General features: G+C 38.6%; 2 protein-coding genes across 4 annotated transcripts in view; both read left to right on the plus strand.

Annotated features, from left to right (window-relative positions):
* Window positions 1–9,106, plus strand: part of hprt1l (hypoxanthine phosphoribosyltransferase 1, like) — a 10,133-nt gene extending 1,027 nt beyond the window's left edge. The window contains exons 2-9 of one of the 2 annotated variants that reach the window (XM_082159737.1): window positions 102–208; window positions 527–710; window positions 5,184–5,249; window positions 5,823–5,840; window positions 5,923–6,005; window positions 6,526–6,572; window positions 8,194–8,270; window positions 8,376–9,106. In XM_082159737.1, coding sequence (XP_082015863.1) covers window positions 102–208; window positions 527–710; window positions 5,184–5,249; window positions 5,823–5,840; window positions 5,923–6,005; window positions 6,526–6,572; window positions 8,194–8,270; window positions 8,376–8,423 — 630 coding nt within the window. In that variant the 3' untranslated portion in view covers window positions 8,424–9,106. The remainder of the gene's footprint in view (window positions 1–101; window positions 209–526; window positions 711–5,183; window positions 5,250–5,822; window positions 5,841–5,922; window positions 6,006–6,525; window positions 6,573–8,193; window positions 8,271–8,375) is intronic. The other variant, XM_082159738.1, reaches the window with a different exon arrangement.
* Window positions 9,107–9,914: 808 nt separating this feature from the next.
* wwox (WW domain containing oxidoreductase) overlaps window positions 9,915–15,000 on the plus strand; it is a 250,708-nt gene continuing 245,622 nt past the window's right edge. The window contains exons 1-4 of one of the 2 annotated variants that reach the window (XM_082159702.1): window positions 9,915–10,146; window positions 10,265–10,329; window positions 10,507–10,564; window positions 11,514–11,683. In XM_082159702.1, coding sequence (XP_082015828.1) covers window positions 10,040–10,146; window positions 10,265–10,329; window positions 10,507–10,564; window positions 11,514–11,683 — 400 coding nt within the window. In that variant the 5' untranslated portion in view covers window positions 9,915–10,039. The remainder of the gene's footprint in view (window positions 10,147–10,264; window positions 10,330–10,506; window positions 10,565–11,513; window positions 11,684–15,000) is intronic. The other variant, XM_082159701.1, reaches the window with a different exon arrangement.

A 15,000-nucleotide genomic window follows, 5' to 3' on the forward strand; every position in this document is an offset into this window, starting at 1 on the left:
AGATTAAAACGTTCTTCTCACACACACTGAAAGGTTCATTGTGGAACCAGAATTGGTTTTGCGTTATAAAAAGATGTTATAATAGAGTTTTGACTTGGCAGATATCCGATGACAGCAAGGGGCACGAACTGAGTCTCTTCTGTGTGCCGAAACACTACGAGGAGGATCTGGACAGTGTCATTATACCCAACGGCCTCATTAAGGACAGGTACGTGTAATCAGTACATGTGTGTCTTTAACTCTGAGTTGTATGGTTGTTGTGGTGACATTGGGAAATGTTCAGTTGTGTTGTGTGTGACCGGTGATTGCCCTGGATAGTAAAAGAGCCCTGTGTTTCCCCATAGGTTTAGTTAATGATGTTAGCGCAATAGCAGAGGCATGTGATTTGAATTGGCTTTCCCATTCATTTGTTTAACAAATTTCCCCATGAATCTCTTGACTGTCATTATTGGCATGGCTTCAGCCAGCTTTAATGAAAGCATTAATGTCAGAATACTCCAGCCTTCAGTTTTGATCTTCTCTGCAGGACTGAGCGCTTGGCCAGAGATATCGTTCGGGACATGGGCGGACATCATATCGTGGCTCTTTGCGTTCTGAAAGGAGGGTATAAGTTCTTCGCAGACCTGATGGATTACATCAAGACACTGAATCAAAACAGTGATAAGTCTGTGCCAATGACTGTGGATTTCATTAGGCTGAAGAGCTACTCGGTGAGTGCCAGATCGACCGCAGTCACTCCATCACTGAGCCTCATACAGTCATGTTTAACACTGACCAGAGTCTGCCTTATATTATTACATATGGAGCATTTTATTAGTAGCTTGTGCATTTGACATGTGCCTTATAAGAATGATAAGGGTTAAATACAACTTAAAGGTGCAGTAAGCAATTTTTGAGAAACGCTTTACAACACACTTGTAGCCAGTCAGCAGTAGGGGGCGTGTCCACTCATGATGGGGGAGGAGACAGAGCCAATCAGCAGTAGGGGGTGTGTCCACTCGTGATGGGGGAGGAGAGAGAGTGAGCTAATCAGCGTGTCCACTCATGATGGGAGAGGAAAAATAGTGAGCCAATCAGCTGTAGGGGCGTGTCCACTCGTGATTAGGCTTGGGTATCGAGTATCGACTGGAACCGGGACTAGCTTTGCGATTTTCCCGGAATCGTTCAAAAGTTTAAATTTCGATTCCTAGTTTCGATTCACAGTCCGCCGACCGGAAGAAGAAACCGCTGTCTAATGGGCCTTTCACACAGGACGCGGTATGCGCGGCGCTTGCCGCTGGGTTCAGCGTTGCCCTTCAGATACAACGCGATTTGCGCTGAGCTATGACGTAGGCGGAGTTTTAAAAACTTTTAGCGGGAGCTCTATTACGTCTGTTTTTGTTTCTTAGTTTCAGGTTTAATGTTTGAATAAATGTTTTATTCTAAAAAAAGAGCTGACTTCATGATTCTTGTTTTAATTCAGATATACAATTTTGCCGTTCATCCATTTTGAATTCCGTCCTTGTTTGGATCCCCCGATTCTATTGGCCGCGCTGGTAATCGTCACAGAGCGCAGCGGCAAAAGTTGAACTATTTTGAACTTTGACCGCGGCATGCGCTTGAGCACGCCAATGATGCGCACCGCTGCGCTTGCGTTTTGGTCGACGCAGCAACAAAACGTCCTTGCGCGGCGCAAGCCATTGAAATGAATGGGTTTTATAGCGCGACGCCGCGCATACCGCGTCCTGTGTGAAAGGCCCATAAGTCATTTCTAGCCCTATTCTGAACTGAAGTAACTACATAATCGATTTCAAACTGCCAAATGTTAACTCGCTGACACTTTAGTTAAACATTTGTAACGTACACACGGCATGGTAAATGCGTGTACTAGCACAGGTGTAAGCGTATATTTATGCTAAACTGCGAACCAATACATTTTATGAGACGCTGTGTGAGTTGCCTTATTAACTCACACAGCATATCATACAATTTATTCAGAGCAAACAACCCTGACGTTAAACCTTAAAAACGTACTTATATGATGTTTTCTTATTCTTCGGTATCTTGCAAGTTGCAACCCTATTCTCTCGTCCTCTGCTCGTCCGTTTGAAAACTGCGCGCGATGCCGGCGAACGTAAAAAAAAAAAAAAAAATTAATGAAAACACATTTACACATGCAGAGCTGCCAACTCTCACGCATTCACCGTGAGACTCACGCAATTGAGACTTTTCACACACTCTCACGCCACACATCCATTTTCTCACGCACAATAAAATCGCGAAGCAATGGGACACGGAGACCGACAGACTTAGACAGAGCAGTTACTTTATGATATAGGCTACAAAAAAATCTCAGCTCTCAGATTCTGTCAATTTTATTACGAAATTCAAACAATAAATACCGTTTTGGCGCTTGTAAATGTGACGTGACAGATCCCTATTAGCAGCTAATAGTAAAAAAACACGAACACTGTTGAAATATACAGTAGGCTACAACTTACCTAAATGTATATTCCTCATACATAATATCGATCAATCAGTGTTTTTTATCAGCGTGAAGAGGTCAATAACATAGCTGGAGAATAATTATGTCATATTTACCTCAGGAAAGAAATTTAATGAACATAGCACATAGTTGGCAAGAAAAAAAGAGCTATAGAGAGTATTTTGCTAAATATGTGTACTATATTACATATTTATTATATTTGTACTTATATCATTAAATAAAGTTGTTATTATAATTTTTAAAAAGCATTATATTTAATTTAAAACCTTAAATAATACTGCCAGCTGATAGGGCTCTCTGTATGTTTACAGCATTAGGTGAGTTGTTTTTTTCTTGAGAAAAATTAACGCCTATCTTGAGTACCTAATATTTATCCAAATGAGTCAATATTAAATCAAATCACAATAACTGAATTGAAATGAAATAATAAAAAAGCGTAGCTTACCAGAAATTGTACCATGTAAACATTGTAACATGTTGTCACTAAACCTAATGAAATTCAGTTTAGTTACTAAAATGCTAGTGACAATCACAATACAATACACTTATTGTGATGCAATTTTTTTTATATTTCAATTGATGGAGAAGGTCAGACTATTTCCTTCAGAAAGACCGTTGGTTAGCTTGCTCATTTAAAATGTCCTAAAAAAGTTGTTTAAAATAGATTTGATATTTATATTGTAGTTGAAAACAGCCCTGTGAGAAATTCATAGTAAATTTCATAAAAAGTAAAAAGTTCATAGAATTAAAATTGATCTAAACTTTTTTGACCCTGCCTCTTAAAAGAATCGGAATCGAGAATCGTTAGGAACCGGAATCGAAACAAGGAATCGGAATCGGAATCGTTCAAATTCAAACGATACCCAACCCTACTCGTGATGGGGGAGGAGAGAGAGTGAGCTAATCAGCAGTAGGGGGTGTGTCCACTCATGATGGGAGAGGAAAAAGAGTGAGCCAATCAGCTGTAGGGGCGTGTCCACTCGTGATGGGGGAGGAGAGTGAGCCAATCAGCAGTAGGGAGTGTGTCAACTCATGATGGGGGAGAAGAGAGAGTGAGCTAATCAGCAGTAGGGGGCGTGTCCACTCATGATGGGAGAGGAAAAAGAGTGAGCCAATCAGCAGTAGGGGACGTGTCCACATATGATGGGGGAGGAGAGAGAGTGAGCCAATCAGCAGTAGGGGGCGTGTCCACATATGATGGAGGAGGAGAGTGAGCCAATCAGCAGTAGGGGGCGTGTCCACATACGATGGAGGAGGAGAGTGAGCCAATCAGCAGTAGGGGGCGTGTCCACATATGATGGAGGAGGAGAGTGAGCCAATCAGCAGTAGGGGGCGTGTCCACATATGATGGAGGAGGAGAGTGAGCCAATCAGCAGTAGGGGGCGTGTCCACATACGATGGGGGAGGAGAGTTGGCTGAGAGACATTATAAAAGACAGAATCTCAGAGGATATCACAGGTTACGATCAGGCGAGAGCTTTAGGATCCGCGTTAACATTAGAAAAGCTTTCCAGCGCTGGAGAGAAAGGCCTGAAAACGGACGCCAAGGTTAAGTTGTTTCTTCTCCATATGTGAGTTACATTGGTTTTACTGTGATTCGTAGAACCAAGATATGCTGTTGTTGTAATGTTAGCTCTAGTAACAGGACAGGTTTGAGTCACTGCTTGTCTGGAGCTGCTGGAGACTAACTACCAGCTTGTTTACTGTAGTTTACTGTAGTTTGTCATCTTCGCTTTATTTTTTACGAAGCATTATTTTACTTCAGCAATGATAGAGATATCCACTCTTGAATTGTGTGTTTGTGCAGTTTGGGGGCGGAGCAATGAAGGGAGGGGCGTGTTTGTTTGGGTTGATCTGAAATCGCTCACTGCGCCTTTAAAGGAGCCGTTTGCCTACAAATGACAATGGTCATCATTTCTCACCCTCACGTCACTCCAAACCTCCTGACCAACACAAAATATATTTTTAAAAACAATTAAACAGTTTTTTGTTCATTCAGTAATGGACAATTTTCATTGTGTGGAACGCTGAGATCTCCTATTGACGGCCTTTGCTCACTTTAAGACTGTTTAAAGTTGCAAAGGAATGGAAGTTGTGACAGATCTTTTCGTGATGTATATCGGAGTGAAACGGGTTATTGAAAATAAAATTAAAATAAAACATATATACATATATATATGAAAGTGCTGCCCACAAAAATGATGCAGATCTGAAGCTTGCAGTCGATTGTAAGAAAAGGACAGAGTTTAAACTGAATAAAGGACAGGAGAAGATCAAGTTATGAGGTTTTGATTCAATTCTGAAAATAGATGAATTTACATTTCATGTTGACTTCAAAAACTAAAAACATAATGAAACAATATCCATTTTCATTCAGTAAATTAGAATTGAATGATGCCTGAATTCTTACTAGCTTTTAAAATGATTGATTTTTAGATTTAGTGTTTTCTTTTTAGACAAAATACTGTATAATTTACTAGCATTTACCAATGTTTATAATTTAATGACCATAATATGGAAGTAATCATTGGTTTATCAGTATTGTATCCATAGTATAACTATCAGTTAATGCTACAGAAAAGTAGTTCCAGCTCAAAGGAATAATTACAGGCTTTAAAGCTGAAATAACACTCAGTGTTTAGTGCAGTTAACAGAAGTCTGTCACATTACTGACCAGTCTCTGATGTGATTTCCTCCAGAACGACCAGTCTACAAACTGTGTGAAGGTTATCGGAGGAGACGAGCTATCGGCTCTTTCTGGAAAAGTGAGTCTGAACCTTCCACACTCTTTTCTTTAGTTTTTTTTTTGGTGTTTTTAAAAGAAGTCTCTTCTATTCACCAAAGCTGCGTTTATCTGATCAAAAATACTGTAAAAACAGTGAAATATTGATACAATGTAAATCAGCTTTTTCTATGTGAATATATACCGTAATAGTGTAATTTATTCCTGTGATCAAAGCTGAATTTTCAGCATCATTACTCCAGTCTTCAGTGTCACATGATCCTTCACAAATCATTATCATATGATGATTCGATGATCAAGAAACAGTTATGATTATTATCAATGTTGAAAACGGTTCATGTGCTTCAGATTTTAGTGGAAACTGTGATGCATTTTTTTTTTTTTTTTTCTTTCTTTGATGGATAGAAAAAAAAAAAGTTGTAACATTATAATGTCTTTACCGTCACTTTTGATCAGTTTAATGCATCATTGCTGAATCAAACGTATAAATTAATAAATTGTACCGAGCACAAACGTTTGCACAGTCGTGTTCGTGTATATGCTTTTTGAAATGTTGTGGTCCGATTGTTAGTTTGTCTTCTTTCTCTCCTCACAGAATGTGCTCATAGTTGAGGTGAGGTTCTTCAGTATAGTTCATGTCATGTGACACGTGTGCTGTGAGAAACACAGATGCTGAATCCTCTTTTGTGCCTCAGGACATTGTGGAGACGGGAAGAACTATGGAAACGCTGCTCAAACTATTAAATGAATGCCATCCTAAAATGGTGAAAGTTGTCAGGTGAGGCGGAAACATCTCTGAGGAGCAAATCGAGAGAATAGTCGTCGTCTAAACATATTTTAGACATGCGTGTATTCAGTATATTTAACATTTAATGCCAGTTCACACCAAAGATGATATCTATAATGATAAAGATAAACACATAGTCGTTTTAAATATAAAAGAATGAGAACGGCACACAGGAACGATATCATTAGAATCACTTTCAGAACGATTTTATCCCGCTGATGATGAACGATAAAAACACTGACAGCCAATCAGAATCAGTCCTGCTTTAACGAGCTCGAGCATTTAAAGAGACAGACGACAATCCTGAATAAACCGAACGAGATCGTCCGCTGGTGTGGACGCTCATATAGTTATCGCTCTTGGTGTGAACGGGTCTTTAAAGATGTTTCTTAATGGTTAAATTACTTCTTACTGGGCATTAGTGTTTAAAATAAGATTGATGTCTATTCAAACGTCCTTCTTTTTATCTAATATATCCCACAATATTGAGTTCAGTGTCGTTTCTTTGCAGTTTACTGGTGAAAAGGACACCCAGGAGCTCAGGATACCGTCCCGACTGTGAGTTCTTTGTTGCTCATCGTGGGTTTGTATTGGATATTATGAACATTTTGTGCTTAATCCACATCACTGGGAGAAATGAAACACCCTGCATGTACGTCGGACACATTAGACACGCACTCAACGCTCATCTGTTACGCAATGCTTTTAGACCGAAAGCTGATAAGCTCTTTATATCCATCCATCCTCGAGCACAAACGTCTCTCTCTCTCTCGCTCTTGACTTCCACTGCCGAGCTGAAGTGTGTGTTATCATGAAGACGAGGAGTCCTCACACACACTCGCTCCTGTACTGCTCTGCTGATGTCCTCTATGCAGGACACGAGGGTGTTCGCACGCTGAGGAGAAACTGCGACTACTGTACAAATATGAATGGAGTCGTTGACGTCAAAGGTTGAGTGTCAAATCAGACACGTGACAGTTCGCCTGGACACAACAAACACTAGATTACATTAAAGAAATATGGGTGCACATGCAGGACCTGTCAAGAACATATGTAAACCTATATATAATATATCTTTGTTGGATGTGCTATATATATACACACACTACTGGTCAAAAGTTTTAGATCTGTAAGATTTTTTATGTTTTTAAAAGAAGTCTCTTCTGCTCACCATGGCTGCATTTATTTGATAAAAAACAATAAAAAAAACCTGAAATATTATGACAATTTAAAATGACTGTTTTCTATCTTAATATATTTTAAAATGTAATTTATTCCTGTGATCAAAGCTGAATTTTCAGCATCATTACTCCAGTCTTCAGTGTCACATGATCCTTCACAAATCATTATCATATGAGGATTTGATGCTCAAGAAACGTTCATTATTATTATTATCAATGTTGAAAACAGTCGTGTACAATTTTTTTTTTCAAAATTCTTTGATGAATAGAAAGTTCAAAAGAACAGCTTTTATTTAAAATAGAATCTTTTCTAACATTATAAATGTCTTTACTGTAACTTTTTATCAGTTTAACTCATCCTTGATGAATAAAAGTATTGATTTATTTTATTTCTTTCCCCCAAAATAAAATAAAAATTCTTACTGACCCCAAACTCTTGAACGGTCGTGTTTAATGTTACAAAAGCTTCAGATTTCAGATAAATGCTGTTCTTTTGAACTTTCTATTCATCAGAGCATCATGAAATAACAATGTAAATAACTGTTTTCAACATTGATAATAATCATAAATGTTTCTTGAGCATCAAATCATCATATGATAATGATTTCTGACGAATCATGTAATATTTCACATTATGACTGTTTTTGTTTGTATTTTTAAATAAATAAATGCAGCCTTGGTGAACAGAAGAGACTTCTTTTAAAAACAATAAAAATCTTACTAACCCCAAACTTTTGAACGCTAGTGTGTGTGTATATATATATATTATTTTGATGTGCTTAATTGTCATTAAAATAATACTATATATTTCTAAATATAAAATTAATTCATATCATAATTCATTATATTTTTTTTAATATTTTTTTTTGGAATATGCTTAATTTGAAAATAATGCGTAACATCTTAGTTTTCTTCTTGCTGAATATACTGTAGTTTCTGTGTGTGTATCACAGTATCTCTTTGCATGCATGTTTAAATGTCTTGTATTCTTCTTTCAGACATTGGATTTGAAGTTCCTGACAAGTTCCTGGTGGGATATGCTTTAGACTACAATGAATATTTCAGGGATTTGAGTGTGAGTGTTTAGTCCTGTTCCTTTCTGGTTTAATGTTTTAAATGTACAATGCATAACCAGTCAGTCTGTCTGACCAGTCTCTCTGTTTCTCTTTATATCTTTCAGCATATCTGTATATTAAGTGACAGCGCAAAAGAGAAATATAAAGTATGATACGACACCGAGTGCCGGATGCACCGACACAAAGATCACTGTGAACCTTTCTGAAGATTGTGAACTTATGTTTGATCATGCCATCTGAATAATGAACTCCTGAAACACTGATTCCCAAAGATAAATGCGAGAGAGAAAATGTTTTTTGTTAAGAATAGTTGATAGTTAATCTCATTTTAAGTGTGATTTACTGCTGAAGATGATGGGACTTGCCATACACTTTCTGATTGTTTGAACTGAGGCCTTAGATTAACTGATTTTATGTTGATTTTATGTTTTAAGTTTGGGTTTAGAGCTCAGAGGTGGTGAAGTTACTCATTGTTAGCTAGTTATTGTCATTAATTATATATTATCTAGATTTTGACTCCAGAATATACGCTCACACTGAAACTGAGAGAATAGTTGTGCAGCTGTCATGAAAGATTTGCTATGAATTATTATAATTTTTTGGATCACTACAATAAAATAACACTGACAATGATATTATTATTATTATTATTATCTGTCCTGGTTGTTTTCTATGCATGTTAATGTGAAAACAGTCCAATAAGATGAGGTGTATGATTGTGTGAGTAATATTTACATGTTTGCTGTCACCAAAACTCTGCAAATTGACGACCTGTTATGAAAGAGAAAAAAAGTTACTTAAAGGAAACTAAGCAATAAAGTAATGTACAAAGGTCTATGCATTTTTATTTTTTATGAGTTTTCAAATCGACATTTATTTAAACAAAGCTTATATGGTCATTATGGGGGAAACTATCTCAAATGTGAGTTAAATGTAATGTGTTGTTTCGGAGTTTTAATATCTATTTTACCTCATGTAAATAAGTGTTGACTAACCATTAGAAGAAAGTCGAAGGCTTGTTTGAAGCGTTGGCCGTTAAATATCGTTAATATTGTCATAAAGTTTGCAACAGGCGGCGCTCAAAAGACTCACAAATATCTGTGAAATATCACGACGGCTTTTATCTTACTAACATTTTTTTGCAGTCGTTTTGTTTAAATCTATTAATTACAACGATTTGTACATAAGACAGAAGGGATATGTCCATTACATTATTAAGGAGGAATCAAAAAAACTTTGGCTGTAATCGTAAAAGACTGGTTGGTCCATCCTGATCAGCGCTGAGAAAAGTAACAGGTACCACGTGACATGTGCTACGTTTGTGATTTTTTTCATTGAATACCGTTGAGACAAACCAATCTATGAGAAAAGCTCCACATGTTGTTGATTTGAGATTTTAGGAAAATCTTGTTTTTAAAACAAGACCACTATATTTTCATTTGTGTATGGTATTTTGTTAGGAAAAATGAAAAAAACATCTTCTTTTTGCAAAGATAAATCCTAAAGGTAAATTATTATTTTTCGCGTGGAGAAATTAGACAAATACATTTTAATATAAGCCACAAGTAAATAAAATAAAGTATTTATTTAAATACACCTCACCTGGCCAATCAGAGACGTTCAGGTCGCTAAGCCCCGCCCACTTGCGTGACGCAATGTTGTGTTTCCGGAAGTGGTCCAGCCGTATTATCGCAACGTGAATTTGCTGTTACCGAAATTTCATTGAGAAGTTGAATGAGTTATTTTATTTGAAAACAATCATTCCGCGATGGCAGCTCTTAAATACGCCGGAATGGATGATACAGACAGTGAAGACGAGCTTCCTCCCGGCTGGGAAGAGAGATCCACGACAGACGGATGGGTTTATTATGCCAAGTGAGTGTTTGAGACGAGCGCGCGCGTTCACACTGTTCATCAGTGCTAATAATGAGTATCAGTGATGAGATTAATACAAGCACTGACAGACACATGATATTGCCATAACTCGTTTCAGCCATGAGGAAATGAAGACTCAGTGGGAGCATCCCAAAACTGGGAAGAAGAAGCGCTGTGCTGGAGGTTTGAGGATTGATTTATGAACAATAACTGATCATCTCACCGTCATAACTGTATTAAAATATCTCAATGCCATTAATACTCTCTAATGAAGTGTGCAGAGCTCTCAGAAATGAGTTTTGATATGCAATGAGGATAAATCAATGATTGATTAAGTCACTTATTTATTGTATTTTCCAGCTTTGCCATATGGATGGGAGCAAGAGACCGATGATAAAGGCCAGATCATCTATGTTGAGTGAGTTCAATCAGTCATATTATATATTATAGTTTCCCTTCAGACAGATTTGTCTCTCAGCTTTCAGGCTAATTAATACTAAATTAATTGGTAACACTTTTCAATAAGGTTTCATTCAATAACATAAACTAATATTGAGCAATACATTTTTATGATGCAGTATTTATTAGTCTTTGTTAATGATTGGTAATAAAACACAGCTGTTCATGTTAGCTCAGTTCAGTAAAATAATAAATAAGCCTTTTGATTTTAATAATGTATTAGTAAATGTTGAAATTAACATTAACTGAGATAATACAATTCTTTAGAAATATTGTTCATGTTTACTAATGTATTTCACTTATGAAACATTTAAAAAAAAGCATTACAAACTAATTTTAATACACTTGACAAATACATTTTTAGATAAATGCACACTAAATATTTTAAACATTTTCTTCCTGATTAATTAAACTTGAACACAAGCAAATACATACAGAGATATTACAATGATAAGTACAGAAATAAATGAACAAACAAATAATATAAAGTTTTTAGTTGTCAAATAAATAAATAGAGAAGTTTTTAGAAGTTATTTTATAGTTATATTTGTATATTTTATTATAATATTTTATATATTATAAAATGGATTATAATATACAGAATATGGTATTTTGTCAGAAAAAAGGCAGTCATAAGAAGTCAAAGAGAAAACTCTGGTGATCTGGACATTAACTCACACCTGAATAATAATGACAGTAATAAACTTCAATACAAATTAAAATAGAAGAGTTTTTATTTTTATCCAATCAGAGACGTTCAGGACGCTAAGCCCCGCCCATTTCACAACCACATTTGTTTAATTCTAATTTTGTTCAGCACGTTTTCTCTGTGATAAGCTGTTATATGAAGTAGTCTACTGCACTGGTGTTGTGTAACTGTGTGTTGTGCTGCTGAACTCTCCTCTCAGCCACATCAACAAGCGGCGCACGTACTTCGACCCGCGGCAGGCCTTCACCGTGGAGGACGTGCAGCTGAAGCCCAAGCGCTTCGACGGGAACAGCTCCGCTCTGGAGGTGCTGCACGGCCGAGACCTGTCCGACCGCCTGGTGCTCGTCACGGGGGCCAACAGCGGGATCGGTGAGTCAGGCCGCATCACAGCCGTGTTTAAACACTTTAAACGCCACAGCCACATCACAGTCGCATCGCAGCCGTGTTTAAACACTTTAAACGTCACAGCCGCGTCACAGCCACATCACAGCCGTGTTTAAACACTTTAAACGCCACAGCCGCGTCACAGCCGCGTCACAGCCGTGTTTAAACACTTTAAACGCCACAGCCACATCACAGTCGCATCGCAGCCGCATCACAGCCGCGTCACAGCTGCGTCACAGCCGTGTTTAAACACTTTAAACGCCACAGCCACATCACAGTCGCATCGCAGCCGCATCACAGCCGCGTCACAGCCGCGTTTAAACACTTTAAACGCCACAGCCACATCACAGTCGCATCGCAGCCGCATCACAGCCGCGTCACAGCCGCGTCACAGCCGCGTCACAGCCGTGTTTAAACACTTTAAACGTCACAGCCGCGTCACAGCCGTGTTTAAACACTTTAAACGTCACAGCCGCGTCACAGCCGCATCACAGCCGCGTCACAGCCGTGTTTAAACACTTTAAACGCCACAGCCACATCACAGTCGCATCGCAGCCGCATCACAGCCGCGTCACAGCCGCGTCACAGCCGTGTTTAAACACTTTAAACGCCACAGCCACATCACAGTCGCATCGCAGCCGCATCACAGCCGCGTCACAGCCGTGTTTAAACACTTTAAACGCCACAGCCACATCACAGTCGCATCACAGCAGCATCACAGCCACATCACAGCCGTGTTTAAACACTTTAAACGCCACAGCCACATCACAGTCGCATCACAGCAGCATCACAGCCACATCACAGCCGTGTTTAAACACTTTAAACGCCACAGCCACATCACAGTCGCATCACAGCAGCATCACAGCCACATCACAGCCGTGTTTAAACACTTTAAACGCCACAGCCACATCACAGTCGCATCACAGCAGCATCACAGCCACATCACAGCCGTGTTTAAACCCTTTAAACGTCACAGCCACGTCACAGTCGCATCACAGCAGCATCACAGCCGTGTTTAAACCCTTTAAACGTCACAGCCGCATCACAGCCGCATCACAGCCACATCACAGCCGTGTTTAAACCCTTTAAACATCACAGCCACGTCACAGTCGCGTCACAGCTGCATCACAGCAGCATCAGAGCCACATCCAGCCGTGTTTAAACCCTTTAAACATCACAGCCACGTCACAGTCGCATCACAGCAGCATCACAGCCGTCTTTAAACCCTTTAAACGCCACAGCAGCATCACAGCCATGTCACAGTTGCATCACAGCTGTGTTTAAACCCTTTAAACATCACAGCCACGTCACAGTCGCATCACAGCCGTGTTTAAACCCTTTAAACATCACAGCCACATCACAGTCGCATCACAGCCACATCACAGTCGCATCACAGCCGTGTTTAAACCCTTTAAACATCACAGCCACATCACAGTCGCATCACAGCCGTGTTTAAACCCTTTAAACGCCACAGCCACGTCACAGCCGCGTCACAGTCGCATCACAGCCACATCACAGCCACGTCACAGCGGCATCACAGCCGCATCACAGCCACGTCAGTGTCGCATCACAGCCGTGTTTAAACCCTTTAAACATCACAGCCGCGTCACAGTCGCATCACAGCCGTGTTTAAACCCTTTAAACGCCACAGCCACGTCAGTAGCTATGTTTCCATCAACACGTTTTTATCCGAATTATGTGATATCGAATGAAAAATGCCTTATGGAAACAGTAAAATTCGATTGAATTTCTTGAATATCGACTAAAATGAAATACGGTCGGTCTCATCGGATTTTATCTTGATCGATGTACGGTTTATGCGATAAACGCTGATGGAAACGTTATTTGCCGAATAAATAATGGATTGCGATTAAGTTTTAGGTCATTTTATGGGTACAACCCGCCACAAAAGAAGAAGTTTTAGTTAATTTCCGCCCAGTTTGTACCCATTATATACTGTCTGGTTTGCACACATGGCCGGTGTCAACAAAGTGGACAAACGAGGAGACGAGATACTTTTTGAATTTAATTTAACAGAAAAATAAAACGGCTATTATAGCAAAAATCTAAGAAATGCCATAATAGTCAAATAATGTTGCTATCAGCTGTCACATAAGCACCTAGAGTCCTGCAATGGGTTGGGTACCCGCATAAAAGTGGCTAAAACGGGTGGATTGTGACATTCCTAAACTTCACAGGCGGGGATGCGGGCGAATAATGAACTCCTTGCGGGCGGGTAGCGGATGAAAAATATGTGCAATATTTGTATGTCTAAATTGCCATTACACACTCGCAAATGTGTGTTTTGGGCATCCTTAAAAATATTCTTGGTTGCCGTTACCCGACCGATCCTGTCAATTTAGGACCGACCCAATTAATTTTTTTTCCCCTTTTAGTCCGACCGACTGGCCGGTTGTAAACTTGCGTTAAGATCGACCGTTTTTTTTTTTTTTTTTTTTTTTTTTTTTACTCTTCAAACAACTAATACAAATGCAATAAAATAATATTAATTATATTTTAGTAGGCCTAAGTATTGTGTAGGCTACGCTCTTTCTTTTAAATAAAAACCCGTCAATCAAGCAAAATAATATTCAATGATTGTAGGGCAGGCTAATAAGCCTATGTGTTGTAGCCCAGTCATTAAAAAACTATTTAGTTTCATATTCATGTTTAAATAAAATAATATATATATATATATATATATATATATATATATATATATATATATATATATATATATATATATAGGCCTATATATTTGTTTAAAATTGCATGTTGATTATATGAAAAGTGAAAAAAGCATGAATAAGATAAGATGATCCCGAATATCGGGAGACAAATGGAGTGGGCAGACATGATTTTGACCACTTTATTAAGTTTGTTTTTGTAGAAAGACTTAATTTAAAGTGAATTTCGTTTTATATTAATTGTATCTTAATTTTAACCAATGTTTAATCAACCATTTTCCTTGGATTTAATAAATAAGAGCTAAATATCGCAGGCAATAATCAGGACACGGAGAGGCGCCCGCGCGTGAACTGGAGGTAGCCTAGGCTACTTGAATGGCCCAAAACAAAGCGCACTTTAGCGCTCATTAGCCCATTCATGAGGCTATTGTGATGTTGAGAGAGGTGCGAGATAAAAAATAAAGCACTTTAAATGGAATGATTTTAGCTTGTGTGCGATTTATCGCGGGCACGGGTCTCCAAAAATGGACCCGTGCAGGACTCTGCACTATTACAATATTGATCATTTGTTGGTAGATGGCGCGATCCATTTTGTCTATCAAAACTTTGTTCGCA

This window comes from Leuciscus leuciscus, assembly GCF_965113295.1.
Source record: "Leuciscus leuciscus genome assembly, chromosome: 25".
Taxonomy (NCBI): Eukaryota; Metazoa; Chordata; class Actinopteri; order Cypriniformes; family Leuciscidae; genus Leuciscus; species Leuciscus leuciscus.